The sequence below is a fragment of the Ictalurus punctatus genome, chromosome 3 (genome assembly GCF_001660625.3).
Source record: "Ictalurus punctatus breed USDA103 chromosome 3, Coco_2.0, whole genome shotgun sequence".
Classification (NCBI taxonomy): domain Eukaryota; kingdom Metazoa; phylum Chordata; class Actinopteri; order Siluriformes; family Ictaluridae; genus Ictalurus; species Ictalurus punctatus.
Window position 1 is genome coordinate 35,311,506 of NC_030418.2, and position 13,515 is coordinate 35,325,020.

Sequence of the window (13,515 nt, forward strand, 5' to 3'; positions counted from 1 at the left end):
TGTCGTGTAGGAACAAGGTGGATGTTCTGGCGTATCAGCGCATTAACATAGATAGTCAGACTTAATATATAAATGGATAAACAATGTTTATTCAGCACGGCTGTCCAAGTATACGAGACCGTACATCATTTTATCCCAATAAAACATCTCTGAATACGAGAATTTAATTGAGATCAATCTTCCAGCATAGCTACAGCAAAGTGTTTTACAGTTCCAAACAACGACCGAAGCCAAGACTCGGGACACGTCATAACACAGTTAATACGTAATCCGATTAAAAACAACAAAAGGAAAATGAATAAAATGACGAAGCTTAAAACGGAGGATGGTTACGACTTGTTCGTTTGAAATCAGTAAACTGCAAACAAAAGGTTTTATCCAGGAAGCAGAGTGAAAAGGCAGCGAATATATTACAGGGCTGGAAGTCATTTAAAAACGATATATAAAAGTAGGCTGTTCACTTAAATGCTGAGAAGCACACCCCGTGTTAAACAGGTTCTCGTGCTAGAAACGCCTTCGGAACTTGTATAAACTTCGGTGTTTCACTATTCAGCTCATCAAATTACACAACTGCCTCATGACATTATTTCAGTAACGCTCGGTATTCGGTAATTCACCGCTGGTGATGTTTCAGCTGGCATTTCAGCACTTTAGTAAGTACTGGAACAATATCGGGGCATCTGGTAGTTAAGTATTTTCACCGGTTCTTAAATTTCAGTCCTGTGTGTTAAAGATTTGTCCAGTTTAGTGATGTTTGTGGTCATTTTCAGTAGATCTCCAACCGACTGAAACCCATCAGTGTTTTACGGACGTTTTGATCTGTTATGGCGGGACTTTACTTTCATGTTTTTGTATTTCAGCACTTCGGTGTTACAGTAACGTTTGATTATTCGGTTATATTTGGAATCTTCAATAATTCAGCGATCGAAATGTACCTTGAACGTTCGGTACGTTGGTAACGTTCTGAACGTCTGAATTTTATGACGTCCGGTATTTCAGTAGTTTGCTGTTTTTCCTGTGATAACCGCTGAAAGACCAAACCTCAGTATTTCAGTACTCACCTATCGTGAAGTTTCTGTAACTTACTTCAGCGATGTTCGGTATTTGAGTGATCCCTAAAATATTTAATATCGTACAGAAGACCAACGTTTCAGTTCAGAATTCTTTTTTTCAGTTTTTGTTCTGTGTTTCGGCACTTCCGCCATTTACAGCCGGTGTACAGCCTCCGTTACACTCGCGCTGTGTGGAGAGACCGATGGAGTCAAAACTGATAACGATCTTGTTACGCTTCGGCTGAAACTGCCTGAAAAACACAAAAGGGAATTTAAAAAAAGAATTAAAGAACTATAAAGTGCAATCTCCTGTATCTCCTGTAAGCCAATGTCTTTTTGTGACATCATTTCCTTTGCGCCACTGCAAAGCCTTTAACGTTTGTTTGTTTTGTTGTTTTTAAACCATAACAGGATACAGAAATGATAAACGCTTCAGCTAGCGCGCTGAGAAAGTGGACGCCCCCCCGTACTGCTGTGTTATAATACTGTGAGGGGATTTCATTTTATTTTAAATTAATAACAGGTAATATATTGGTTTTTGCCCATGACAGGGTTGAGGGGGGCACGAGTTCTCAAAAACAGGAAATGGGGTTCATGGGGGAGAATAATCCAGGCGTACAAGTGTCTATAACAGAACTCCCCCACCCTCTGCTGTCTGGCTCACAAGCAGGGACGTAAACACTGACCTCACCTGTGCCGAGACTCACCTGTACGGGACACGCGCCAAATCCAGCAGTCTTCTGGAAGCTTCCATCTCCGGGGTGCTGTGGTATTTATCTGACAAATAAACTACCTCTTTTATTCCTGAAGTGAACATACAGAAGTAACGCTGGAGGTTAGAGAGATACAGAGAGGTAGAGGTACACACACACACACACACACACACACACAGATAGAGGCATCTTTAAAGCTTAAGTGTCCAACAAGATCAGTTTCTAAAGATTTTTATGTGGATCTCTTTTTAAAATAATTAAATTTAAAAAAGAGCGTAGCTAAGTGGATGACTTCAGAGAGCCGAGAGGGCGTGGCTAAGTGGATGACTTCAGAGAGCCGAGAGGGCGTGGCTAAGTGGCTCAAGACAGAACCGAGAGGGCGTGGCTAAATTGATAACTTCAGAGAGCCGAGAGGGCGTGGCTAAGTGGATGACTTCAGAGAGCCGAGAGGGCGTGGCTAAGTGGATGACTTCAGAGAGCCGAGAGGGCGTGGCTAAGTGGATGACTTCAGAGAGCCGAGAGGGCGTGGCTAAGTGGCTCAAGACAGAGAACCGAGAGGGCGTGGCTAAATGGATAACTTCAGAGAGCCGAGAGGGCGTGGCTAAGTGGATGACTTCAGAGAGCCGAGAGGGCGTGGCTAAGTGGATGACTTCAGAGAGCCGAGAGGGCGTGGCTAAGTGGATGACTTCAGAGAGCCGAGAGGGCGTGGCTAAGTGGATGACTTCAGAGAGCCGAGAGGGCGTGGCTAAGTGGATGACTTCAGAGAGCCGAGAGGGCGTGGCTAAGTGGATGACTTCAGAGAGCCGAGAGGGCGTGGCTAAGTGGATGACTTCAGAGAGCCGAGAGGGCGTGGCTAAGTGGATGACTTCAGAGAGCCGAGAGGGCGTGGCTAAGTGGATGACTTCAGAGAGCCGAGAGGGCGTGGCTAAGTGGATGACTTCAGAGAGCCGAGAGGGCGTGGCTAAGTGGATGACTTCAGAGAGCCGAGAGGGCGTGGCTAAGTGGATGACTTCAGAGAGCCGAGAGGGCGTGGCTAAGTGGATGACTTCAGAGAGCCGAGAGGGCGTGGCTAAGTGGATGACTTCAGAGAGCCGAGAGGGCGTGGCTAAGTGGATGACTTCAGAGAGCCGAGAGGGCGTGGCTAAGTGGATGACTTCAGAGAGCCGAGAGGGCGTGGCTAAGTGGATGACTTCAGAGAGCCGAGAGGGCGAGGCTAAGTGGATGACTTCAGAGAGCCGAGAGGGCGTGGCTAAGTGGATGACTTCAGAGAGCCGAGAGGGCGTGGCTAAGTGGATGACTTCAGAGAGCCGAGAGGGCGAGGCTAAGTGGATGACTTCAGAGAGCCGAGAGGGCGTGGCTAAGTGGATGACTTCAGAGAGCCGAGAGGGCGTGGCTAAGTGGATGACTTCAGAGAGCCGAGAGGGCGTGGCTAAGTGGCTCAAGACAGAACCAAGAGGGCGTGGCTAAATGGATAACTTCAGAGAGCTGAGAGGGTGTGGCTAAGTGGATGACTTCAGAGAGCCGAGAGGGCGTGGCTAAGTGGATGACTTCAGACAGCCGAGAGGGCGTGGCTAAGTGGATGACTTCAGAGAGCCGAGAGGGCGTGGCTAAGTGGATGACTTCAGAGAGCCGAGAGGGCGTGGCTAAGTGGCTCAAGACAGAGCCGAGTGGGCGTGGCTAAATAGACAATTAAACCAGGTTACGGCTTTATAAATCGGGAGTGCAGGGGTGTGGGTGTGTGTTTGTGTGGTGTCCTCACCTGATTGGATGATGAGTTTCGCACACTCATTACAGGGAAACAGAGCGACGTACATGGTGCAGCCTTTCACATCCGCCGAGTTTTTATTCATGATGGCGTTCATCTCGGCGTGACACACTAAAAACACACACACTTTTTTTTTAAATAAAAAAAATACAATAAGTATAATCGACAATAAATCAATAGAAAAATGAAAATAATTATCAGTGAGGAGTGGGATAGGGCTAAAAATCAGAACGAAATACCAAAAGAACTTAACTTTCATAATAAATAAATAAATATAAATTGTTACTTCATTTAGCTTATTTACATTTTAATAAACCTACATAAACATACAAAAGGTTATTTATATCAGTGCCAGACACAATGTTTTTATGAATAAATAAAAGTTTTTAATTCTCTAGATATGAGCCGCAGATAGAATGATCGGTTCTGGTTTGGGCTGCGTCCCAAATCACACACTACCGCACTAACTAATATCACAAATCAGATTTAATGCACTGGAGGTGGTTTGGGACACAGTCAGACGGGGCAAATCGTCCAAATCTTACATCCTGTGGCTTTAAAATGAATAGATCAAATAAGATAAAGAGATTAAGATGCGCACACACACACACACACACACACACACCATTTAAAATTGTAAGTGTGTTAGAGTGTGAACAGATGTTCGCTCTCCAGAACAGCAGCACAGGAAGTCCCAGGCTAATCGTTCTCTCTGCCAGCATTAATTACAGAGTGAAGAGCTTCATTAGCAGCTGGATGCTGATCTGCTGAGGACCGCGAGCACCCGGAATTCTTGACAATCCGCTTTCAGGCGTGAATAGAAAGCGTTCGGCCCGAAAACTCAGAGTGTGTTAGGTGTAAAAAATGGCGCAGTAATAATAATAATAATAATAATAATAATAATAATAAGCTGCTGAGTTCTCTCAGAAGGTGTTGATTAATTTTCTATAACAGGTTTATATTTATGCGCTCGTTCTAACACCTTATAGTTTCCATAGCAACAGCTCGTTCATTAAAAACCGTGTGTAATCGTTGACGTTGTGAAGTTTTCTGTTCATGTAACATTTACGGAAGGAGTCTCCAGTGTCAGAGGTAAAGCTGTAGCTTTAAGTTCTCCGTCACCTTCAGGACAGAGGAGTTTACGCTTCTGCGCGGTTTCTCGGTAAGCTGCGTGTATTTCGAGAAAAGAGAGAGGGAAAAAAATAAAGAGAGGGTCTTTAATAAATAAAATCTGTCATTTTTAACAAGTGGCTGTGGAATAAGAGGAATAAAACGCTTTGGGACCTGCTGTTACGTGCTGTCACCACACAGTATTTTATTCCATACATAAAAATGTCAACTTTTATTTATTTATTTTTAACCTGGGCTAGTTAGTTCATGTGGAGCTTAGAACTACTTTTTATTACTAATCATGTTAAATTACAACAATATTTCTAGCTAGAACCTCCACACAATATGATACTCAGGCTATATTTTGCAGTGTATGCTCGCTATCTAGGCAGATTTGATCATCTAAATGTTTTTCCCCTCGAAGTTTCTCCTCCAGCACAACCACATGCAGAACACTAACTGCTTCTTTGGCACCATCTAGTGGATAATAACGACACTGCAGCATTAAAATTCTATTAAAAACAAAGCAGCAACAGCTGTGTTTTATATAAGGTCTGCCTCCATATTTACACTTAATAATAATAATAATAATAATAATAATAATAATAATAATATTAATGTGAATATAAACTCTGGTGTAGACACAGCTGGGTAAAAACCCCAGCAGGCTGCAGTGATGCAGGGAAACTGACCGTAGGGATATTTAGTGTTCAGTCTGTCATCAGCGGCTCGAGCCCAGGGTAAGAGATCATCATCACAGCCATTAGGCATCCCGTTATAACCGATCCCCACAATCTTATTCTCCTGATTCACAATACACGCTCCCACCTACACACACGAAGAGAGCTTAGATTAATGCGTTTTACAGAAAGAAAAAAACACAAAAAACAACCAAAAGAAACAAAAAAAGTGTACGTGTGAAAGAGATAGATAGATAGACAAAAAATTGGAAAGAAAAAAACTAAAGAAACACATCAAACAGAAAGAAGTGAAAAACAAAGAGACAAACTAAAAAAATTAACAAGAAACAAAACATAAAAAAAAGCAATGGAAAAAAGAACACGAGAAAAAAATGAAAAACAAAGAAACAAAACATGAGAAATGGGAATGAAAAACAAAAGTAAAACAAAAAGAAGAGAAAGAAAGAAAAATTACAAAAGAACGGAAAGAAAAAACTAACTAAGGAGAAACCATTCAAAATAAAAGAAGTGAAAAATGAAGGGATACTAAACAAAAATGAACAAAAAACAAGAAACAAAACAGAAATTAAAAAAAGCACTAAAAACAAATTGGAAAAAGTATTCCAAAAGAAAGAATCAAACAAAAAATGAAATGAACATGAGAAATAAAAAAAGACAAGAAACATTTTTTTTTTTTAAGAGAAACAAAAGTGGGCAAAAGGAAATGGAAAACAAACATATACAAAAAGAAGAGAAAGAAATGGAAAGAAAGAAAGAAACCTTGATTGCAAAACGAACACGAAAGAAAACTTACCCAAGTATACATTTAAAAAAAATTTATTCCAAAATGATTTTTGTATTTGTTAGGAAGCTCCACCAAAACGGATTTCTCCACCTTCCTTTTTTCAATTTGAATTGTTTATCGCTGTTAAAAATGGAGATTTACAGCGTTACAGAAATACGAGTGTGGTTTATAATCTCTAACCCGAGACTTCACGAGGAAGAAAACCTTGAGACTTAAAGGGAACCCTTCCTGGGTGATGGGATTATAAATCGCTCCTGTACACAGGTGTAGAAGAGTACAGACAGACAGGGCTGTGTGTGTGTGTGTGTGTGTGTGTGTGTGTGTACAGCATGTTCAGTCTGAGTGAATCAGATTTCTGATGATTACAGCAGCTTGATACCTGTGAGCTCGGATCTTTGCTCCTCTGAGCAGACAAAAATGCAACAGCCATGAAATATTCAGACCACTCCAGGTAGTCCTGCCTCTTCCTCGCCTCGCCGGGGACGGCCATGCTGTAGGGGTTGGAGGGAAACACTCTGTGTTACACAGAAACTAGTCACAGGAAGATGTTCGGAGGGAAACATGGTGGCAGAATAATTTCAGAATTTTAGAAAAAGAGTATTTGCCGTGACAACGTGCAGGAGTTCTTATACAGTTGACTGCAAAAGTTTGTACACCCTTGGGACAATATGAAAACACACACACACACACACACACACACACACACACACACACCACTCCCTTTCTGATGACGTCAAACTACTGCACACACAAATATTACTTTTATGATTTATCTTGACGAGTTTGAGTTTTAACCAACGACTCATTGGTTGTGACGTAATGTCGAGATTTTCTAAATATCGGAACCACCGGAAGTTAGGATTAGCTCATGATGCTAAGTGTAATTTTAACCAAACTCATTTTTATCTGGGGATTTTACCAACACGTCTGAGGGATAATGTTGATGTTTCGGATGTGTTTGTGTCGTTTTTACTGCCACTGCACATGTACACAGCACTTAACGGCCACGTGTCGCTGTCTGACTGTGTTATTAAGCCTGTGGTCGGCGGCCATGTTTCTCAGTTGCCTAACAACAGTGCTCGCGCAACTTCACCACGCGCACTGCGCGATTTCATTAAAAAAAACATTCAATTCATTGTAGTAGTATTGCTAAATCTCATTGTTTGATGGCATTGTATATAATTTTAATGAGTCGGGGAATAAATAACGATGGGACGGAGTAACATTATCTAGTCTTATATACAGACATGTTTATCTATATTTTCAAAACATACCAAACTTTCTAAACTTACCCACTGCTCGGAGCGGATGTGTTATTTCCCTCTTGATTCATCCTGCACTTTGTGGACGAGAAGCTGAAGACGTCAACACACAAACACAGGGGGGAAATCACGCGGATCAAAATTTCCCGCGAAAACTCAACAGCGGACCAATCAGATCGCAAGGCTTCCCGGAAATGACGCGTGCATATTGAAGAAGGTCAATTCTGCGCAATGAAATGCAGCAAAACATTCGTATTTAAAATTAAAGCTCTTTTTTAAAAAAAAAAAAAATAAAAAAAAGTTTGTAAAAAGTAAAAAATTCAGCTGTACAAATCAATAAAATTTTTTGTTGTGGTTTATTTGAAGCATGTTTGACTGTTATAAGTGAATTATATTTATATTGTTCCACATCAAACTATTACATATTAATTAAAAACTTGTACTACAAGAATATTTCTAGATGAAAATAGACGAATCAATAAAATAAATTAAAAAGAATATTTCTCCAAAGAATTTTAAAATGTAAAAACCTAGAAACATTCATGAAACAATACAATTTAATTATTGTATATAAACAACAGTTTTAGAATATAAGTAATTGTAACATGCTTTAAAATTTACCACCAAAAATACAAATATTGAACTTTTTTTTTATTTGTATTGAAATTCATTTTCACTCTTTTAACATGATGTTAAATACCAACCTTATAAACCTCTATTATTGTTTTTCGTGCCTTATTTTTAAGTGTTATAACTGGTTTACTGTTCTAATTGAATTGTATTTTATATATTTCTATTACTTCAAACATATTTCTCTATTTTTTACTCTTTACTTTTATATTCTTTTATAAATATTTAACAGCTCGGTGGGTAATTGGCCACTGAAATAACAATAAAGGTATTTGTATTTGTAATTTGTCATTAATAATTAAGTAATACATTTCGAACTTATTCAGCCTTGTTTTAAATACACGTAGCATTTTAACCTAAATTTCCTCAAACAAGCTTTTGGAACGACTGACACAGGTTCAGTTATAAGAATACACATTATTCTCTGTGTGTTAGGTGAAAGAATCAGTCTGAGTGTGTGTGTGTGTGTGTGTGTGTGTGTGTGTGTGTGTGTGTGTGTGTGTGTGTGTGTAATAAAGCAACCATCCTGTGAAATAAAATGTATAAAAACACAAATGCATCTCTGTTGTTTCTGTTTCTGTGGTGTAGCGTTTCCTGTTTCTCACGTGTGGGTAATCCTGTGGTTTAACTTTCTCTTTTCATTTAACCGCAGGCACGTGGCACTGAGATCTGTTCCACAATACCTGAAATTAATTTAAATACTCTTATTGTTAATTTGTCAAGATTTAAACGGAACAGGACTCCAGTTAGATATGTACATTAGACTCCAGAATCGTTCTTAGACCTGTAATTGATATTAGATCAGGTTCTGTAGGGGTTCAAATATGATATCACCAAAACTGGACTGCTTGCATGAAACTGCTTTTTCATTTTAATCACATCTATAACATCAGTTCATCACAATAAAAATGGATGGAAATGTACTTATTACAACTTATTTAATACATTTTTTAAAAAAAAGTTCATTATATTAAAATTATACCGCTATATGAATAGATTTGAAATATATATATATTTTTAAACCAATTTGTTTGTGTTTATTTGTTACATATTTCTTTTTATTTATTTATTTATTTTGGAATTTTATGTCTAAACTTGTATGCAACATGGTAACCATGGTAACCAACCATATGGAAATTCATGAGAAAAGGTACAAACCATATTTTATTCTGTATTAGTAGAATGACGACAGAATACAATTAAAAAATTATAATAAAATGATTAAAATAAATTAAATGTAAAAATATAAATAAATGTTCATATTATACAAATATATCTGGTCAATGATGTGCAGCAGGTAAAACCTGAAATTTTGCATAATTATATTTTATTACTGTATTAGTCACAATTCTTTATTGCTATTTCTAGGTCTTGTGTGTCTTGGCGTTTTAAAAGTATTGATTATTTATATTAATAGTTAATTTTCCATGAACAGCTGGACAGTTGTTTTTGTTCATTGTTATATCAGTTGTTGTTTTGTTTTTTTAAATGAAAAACACTTTGTATTGGTTTAGATTTCTATTTTAATCATTTGGTCGATGCTTTTATTCATCATCAGCATCATCATCATCAATTCATTCCTACTTTTTCAGATATCCTGGTCATGGGTCATGGCAGAGCTGGAGACTATTTTATATACATTTAGCAAGTAAATAAATATTGAATTCGAACTGTAGATAACGGGAAGAAAAGGGCAGCTAATTGGATTAGGTCAAAATTATTTCAGTTCAAGGATACGATGAACAAATCGTGTCATGTATATGTTTAAAATAAACTAGAATTACAGTACTGGAGAGAAAAACAGCTCATAACCAAATTGGTTCCAGGACACGGTTTTAGCTAAAAGAGGTGAATAACAGTAGACCTCAGTCTGTTAGGATGGCCGACCACACCTTCCCCTCGCTCACACTCAGCACAGGATATCCACAGGGCTGCATCCTGTTACCATGACTCTACACACTGTACACCTATGACTACATCGCCAAACGCAGCTCCAACCCCCTCGTAAAGTTTTCTGATGACACAATGATTATCACTAACGATGATGAGGGAGGAAGGGAAACTCCTCGTGGAGTGGTGCACCGACAACAACCGCTACCTCATTGTCAGCAAAACCAAGGAGATGATGAATGACTTTAAGAGGATGAGCAGAGCGTACGTAGCACTGAGCATGGAGGGGACGATGGTGGAAAGGGTGAGAAGCTTCAACTTCCTCACACGTCGTCAAAAAGGTCTCGACTTCCTCCGAAGGCTGAGAAGGTCTATAGGTCCACGGTGGAGAACATTCTAACTGTGTGGTACAGCAGCTCCACTGTTCTTAAACGCAAGGCCCTGCAGATAATGCTGACCACCAGCCAGCGCATACATCACTGCAGCTGCCCGCTCATTAATCCAGGACAATTACAACAAATGATGTCTGAGGAAAACCAGCAGCACCGCCTCTGTCCTCATTCCACTTTCAAACTCTACCATCTGCAAAGAAATACCAGAACAACCCAACCAGAAACACCAGATTCAACAACGGTTTCTACCCCTGAGCTGTTAAACTGGTCACACCAGCAACACCCAGTAGAACACGAATACTGTACACACACTACAGACTGTTACTGATCTAAATCCTGATCCTAACAGCTAGACTCAGCATATCTACACAATAACCTTCACTAACTATGGGACTGTTAGAACTGAACTCCATAATACTTCATAACATCAAGGCTGTTAATGTTCATTTACTTCAGTGTACACTTGTTAACATAACTCCTGTGATCCTGTTTACTGTACACTTCATTTATCTGATTTACTTCTTACATCCTGTTCACTGTCCATGTATACTGTATGTATAGATACTACAAATCACCTGTGCTGTATAAATCGCTTAAGGAACTTCATATTTATTGTTTAAATATAGTTTGCACTTTAAAAATCTACCTCTTTCCTTTGACCTACAGTTACTCTTCAGTGCACATACCTGACATTCACTGTCTAGGCATCTAGTGACTGTCTTTGTCTATTGTCTGTACAGCCCCTGTACTGGTATAACGACAATACAATCAAACTGAATTGAATCGAATAACAGAGACAGAACAGATCAGATACCCAGTGTATCAGTCCAATACCAGCCAAAAATGGTGGATCGGATATCAGAGAAAAGAAAACATATCAGATATCAGATCCTGTGGCAAATGACAAAAACTGGAATTGGATTTGGAATAAAAAGACATTTATTGTTCGAACTGGGAATGTTTACATATACAGTGAGGGAAAAAAGTATTTGATCCCCTGCTGATTTTGTACGTTTGCCCACTGACAAAGAAATGATCCGTTTATAACTTTAATGGTAGATTTATTTGAACAGTGAGAGAAAGAATAGCAACAAGAAAATCCAGAAAAACGCATGTCAAAAATGATATAAATTGATTTGCATTTTAATGAGGGAAATAAGTATTTGACCCCTCTGCAAAACATGACTTAGTACTTGGTTTAAAAACCCTTGTTGGCAATCACAGAGGTCAGACGTTTCTTGTAGTTGGCCACCAGGTTTGCACACATCTCAGGAGGGATTTTGTCCCACTCCTCTTTGCAGATCTTCTCCAAATCATTAAGGTTTCGAGGCTGACGTTTGGCAACTCGAACCTTCAGCTCCCTCCACAGATTTTCTATGGGATTAAGGTCTGGAGACTGGCTAGGCCACTCCAGGACCTTAATGCGCTTCTTCTTGAGCCACTCCTTTGTTGCCTTGGCCGTGTGTTTTGGGTCATTGTCATGCTGGAATACCCATCCACGAACCATTTTCAATGCCCTGGCTGAGGGAAGGAGGTTCTCACCCAAGATTTGACGGTACATGGCCCCGTCCATCGTCCCTTTGATGCGGTGAAGTTGTCCTTTCCCCTTAGCAGAAAAAAAACACCAAAGCATAATGTTTCCACCTCCATGTTTGACGGTGAGGATGGTGTTCCAGGGGTCATAGGCAGCATTCCTCCTCCTCCAAACATGGCGAGTTGAGTTGATGCCAAAGAGCTCCATTTTGGTCTCATCTGACCACAACACTTTCACCCAGTTGTCCTCTGAATCATTCAGATGTTCATTGGCAAACTTCAGACGGCCATATATATGTGCTTTCTTGAGCAGCGGACCTTGTGCACGCTGCAGAATTTCAGTCCTTCACGGCGTAGTGTGTTACCAATTGTTTTCTTGGTGACTATGGTCCCAGCTGCCTTGAGATCATTGACAAGATCCTCCCGTGTAGTTCTGGGCTGATTCCTCACTGTTCTCATGATCAATGCAACTCCACGAGGTGAGATCTTGCATGGAGCCCCAGGCCGAGGGAGATTGACAGTTCTTTTGTGCTTCTTCCATTTGCGAATAATCGCACCAACTGTTGTCCCCTTCTCACCAAGCTGCTTGGCAATGGTCTTGTAGCCCATTCCAGACTTGTGTAGGTCTACAATCTTGTCCCTGACATCCTTGGAGAGCTCTTTGGTCTTGGCCATGGTGGAGAGTTTGGAATCTGATTGATTGATTGCTTCAGTGGACAGGTGTCTCTTATACAGGTAACAAACTGATATTAGGAGCACTCCCTTTAAGAGTGTGCTCCTAATCTCAGCTCGTTACCTGTATAAAAGACACCTGGGAGCCAGAAATCTTTCTGATTGAGAGGGGGTCAAATACTTTTTTCCCTCATTAAAATGCAAATTAATTTATAAAATTTTTGACATCCGTTTTTCTGGATTTTTTTGTTGTTATTCTGTCTCTCACTGTTCAAATACAACTACCATTAAAATTATAGACTGATCATTTCTTTGTCAGTGGGCAAACGTACAAAATCAGCAGGGGATCAAATACTTTTTTCCCTCACTGTAGATGTTTTTTTTTCTTTAGTTAAGATTTATTTTATTATACAATTTATACAATATACTTTCTTATATTTACAGTGTAAGTGATTTTAGTGTGAAAGAAAACTGTGAAACTGTGAAGCTTAGTAGCTTTTAAGAAAACCGTATGGGGTGGATATCGGTATCGGCTGATGCTCACGGTTTCGGTATTGGTATCGGAAAACTAAAGTGGTATCGTGCCATATCTAATAAATAATCCTTAATATAATCCAGAAAATAAATAAATACTTGATTTAAAAATGATATTGCAAGCATCATGCTGTTTATCTCAACTTATTGCACCTTAATTCTTATTTACTTCGTTTAATTTAGTCACCATTTGTATTACCGGTATGCATTATACTCTTTACCTTTACCTGTACACTGTTATCTTAACTTATTGCACCTTAGCCTTAATTATTTCATTTAACTTCATGTGAGATTTGCGCTACTATTTGCATGCTAAATGGCCAGGTGTTGCCTGTTTCCTGGAACTCTCAACATGCAGTCCAAAGTGGTGTCGGTGTAGGTGAAGGAGGCCATAACTGGGCTGAAAAAAACAAAATAGACCTATCAGAGAGAGAACAGAAACTAGAGTGTCCTAATCAACAATCTGGTACAGTCATA

General features: G+C 39.5%; 1 protein-coding gene across 1 annotated transcript; it reads right to left on the reverse strand.

The window, feature by feature from the left end:
- Positions 1–61: 61 nt before the first annotated feature.
- dctd (dCMP deaminase) lies at positions 62–7,602 on the reverse strand. The gene is made up of 6 exons (XM_017464781.3): positions 7,418–7,602; positions 6,505–6,616; positions 5,333–5,468; positions 3,525–3,641; positions 1,760–1,856; positions 62–1,303 (listed from the first exon to the last, which is right to left on the reverse strand). The coding sequence occupies exons 1-6, from the start codon at positions 7,456–7,458 to the stop codon at positions 1,171–1,173; spliced, it is 636 nt and encodes a 211-aa protein (XP_017320270.1). The 5' UTR covers positions 7,459–7,602; the 3' UTR covers positions 62–1,170.
- Positions 7,603–13,515: the final 5,913 nt, after the last annotated feature.

Bases quoted from the DNA above. Each gene is read 5' to 3' on its own strand.
- dctd (XM_017464781.3), bottom strand. From the start codon at position 7,458: ATGAATCAAGAGGGAAATAACACATCCGCTCCGAGCAGTGG. The intron at 6,617-7,417 runs GTAAGTTTAGAA...CAACCCCTACAG, and splicing joins ACATCCGCTCCGAGCAGTGG to CATGGCCGTCCCCGGCGAGG. The intron at 1,304-1,759 runs GTGAGTCTCGGC...TGTGTTTTTCAG, and splicing joins TTGGCGCGTGTCCCGTACAG to GCAGTTTCAGCCGAAGCGTA.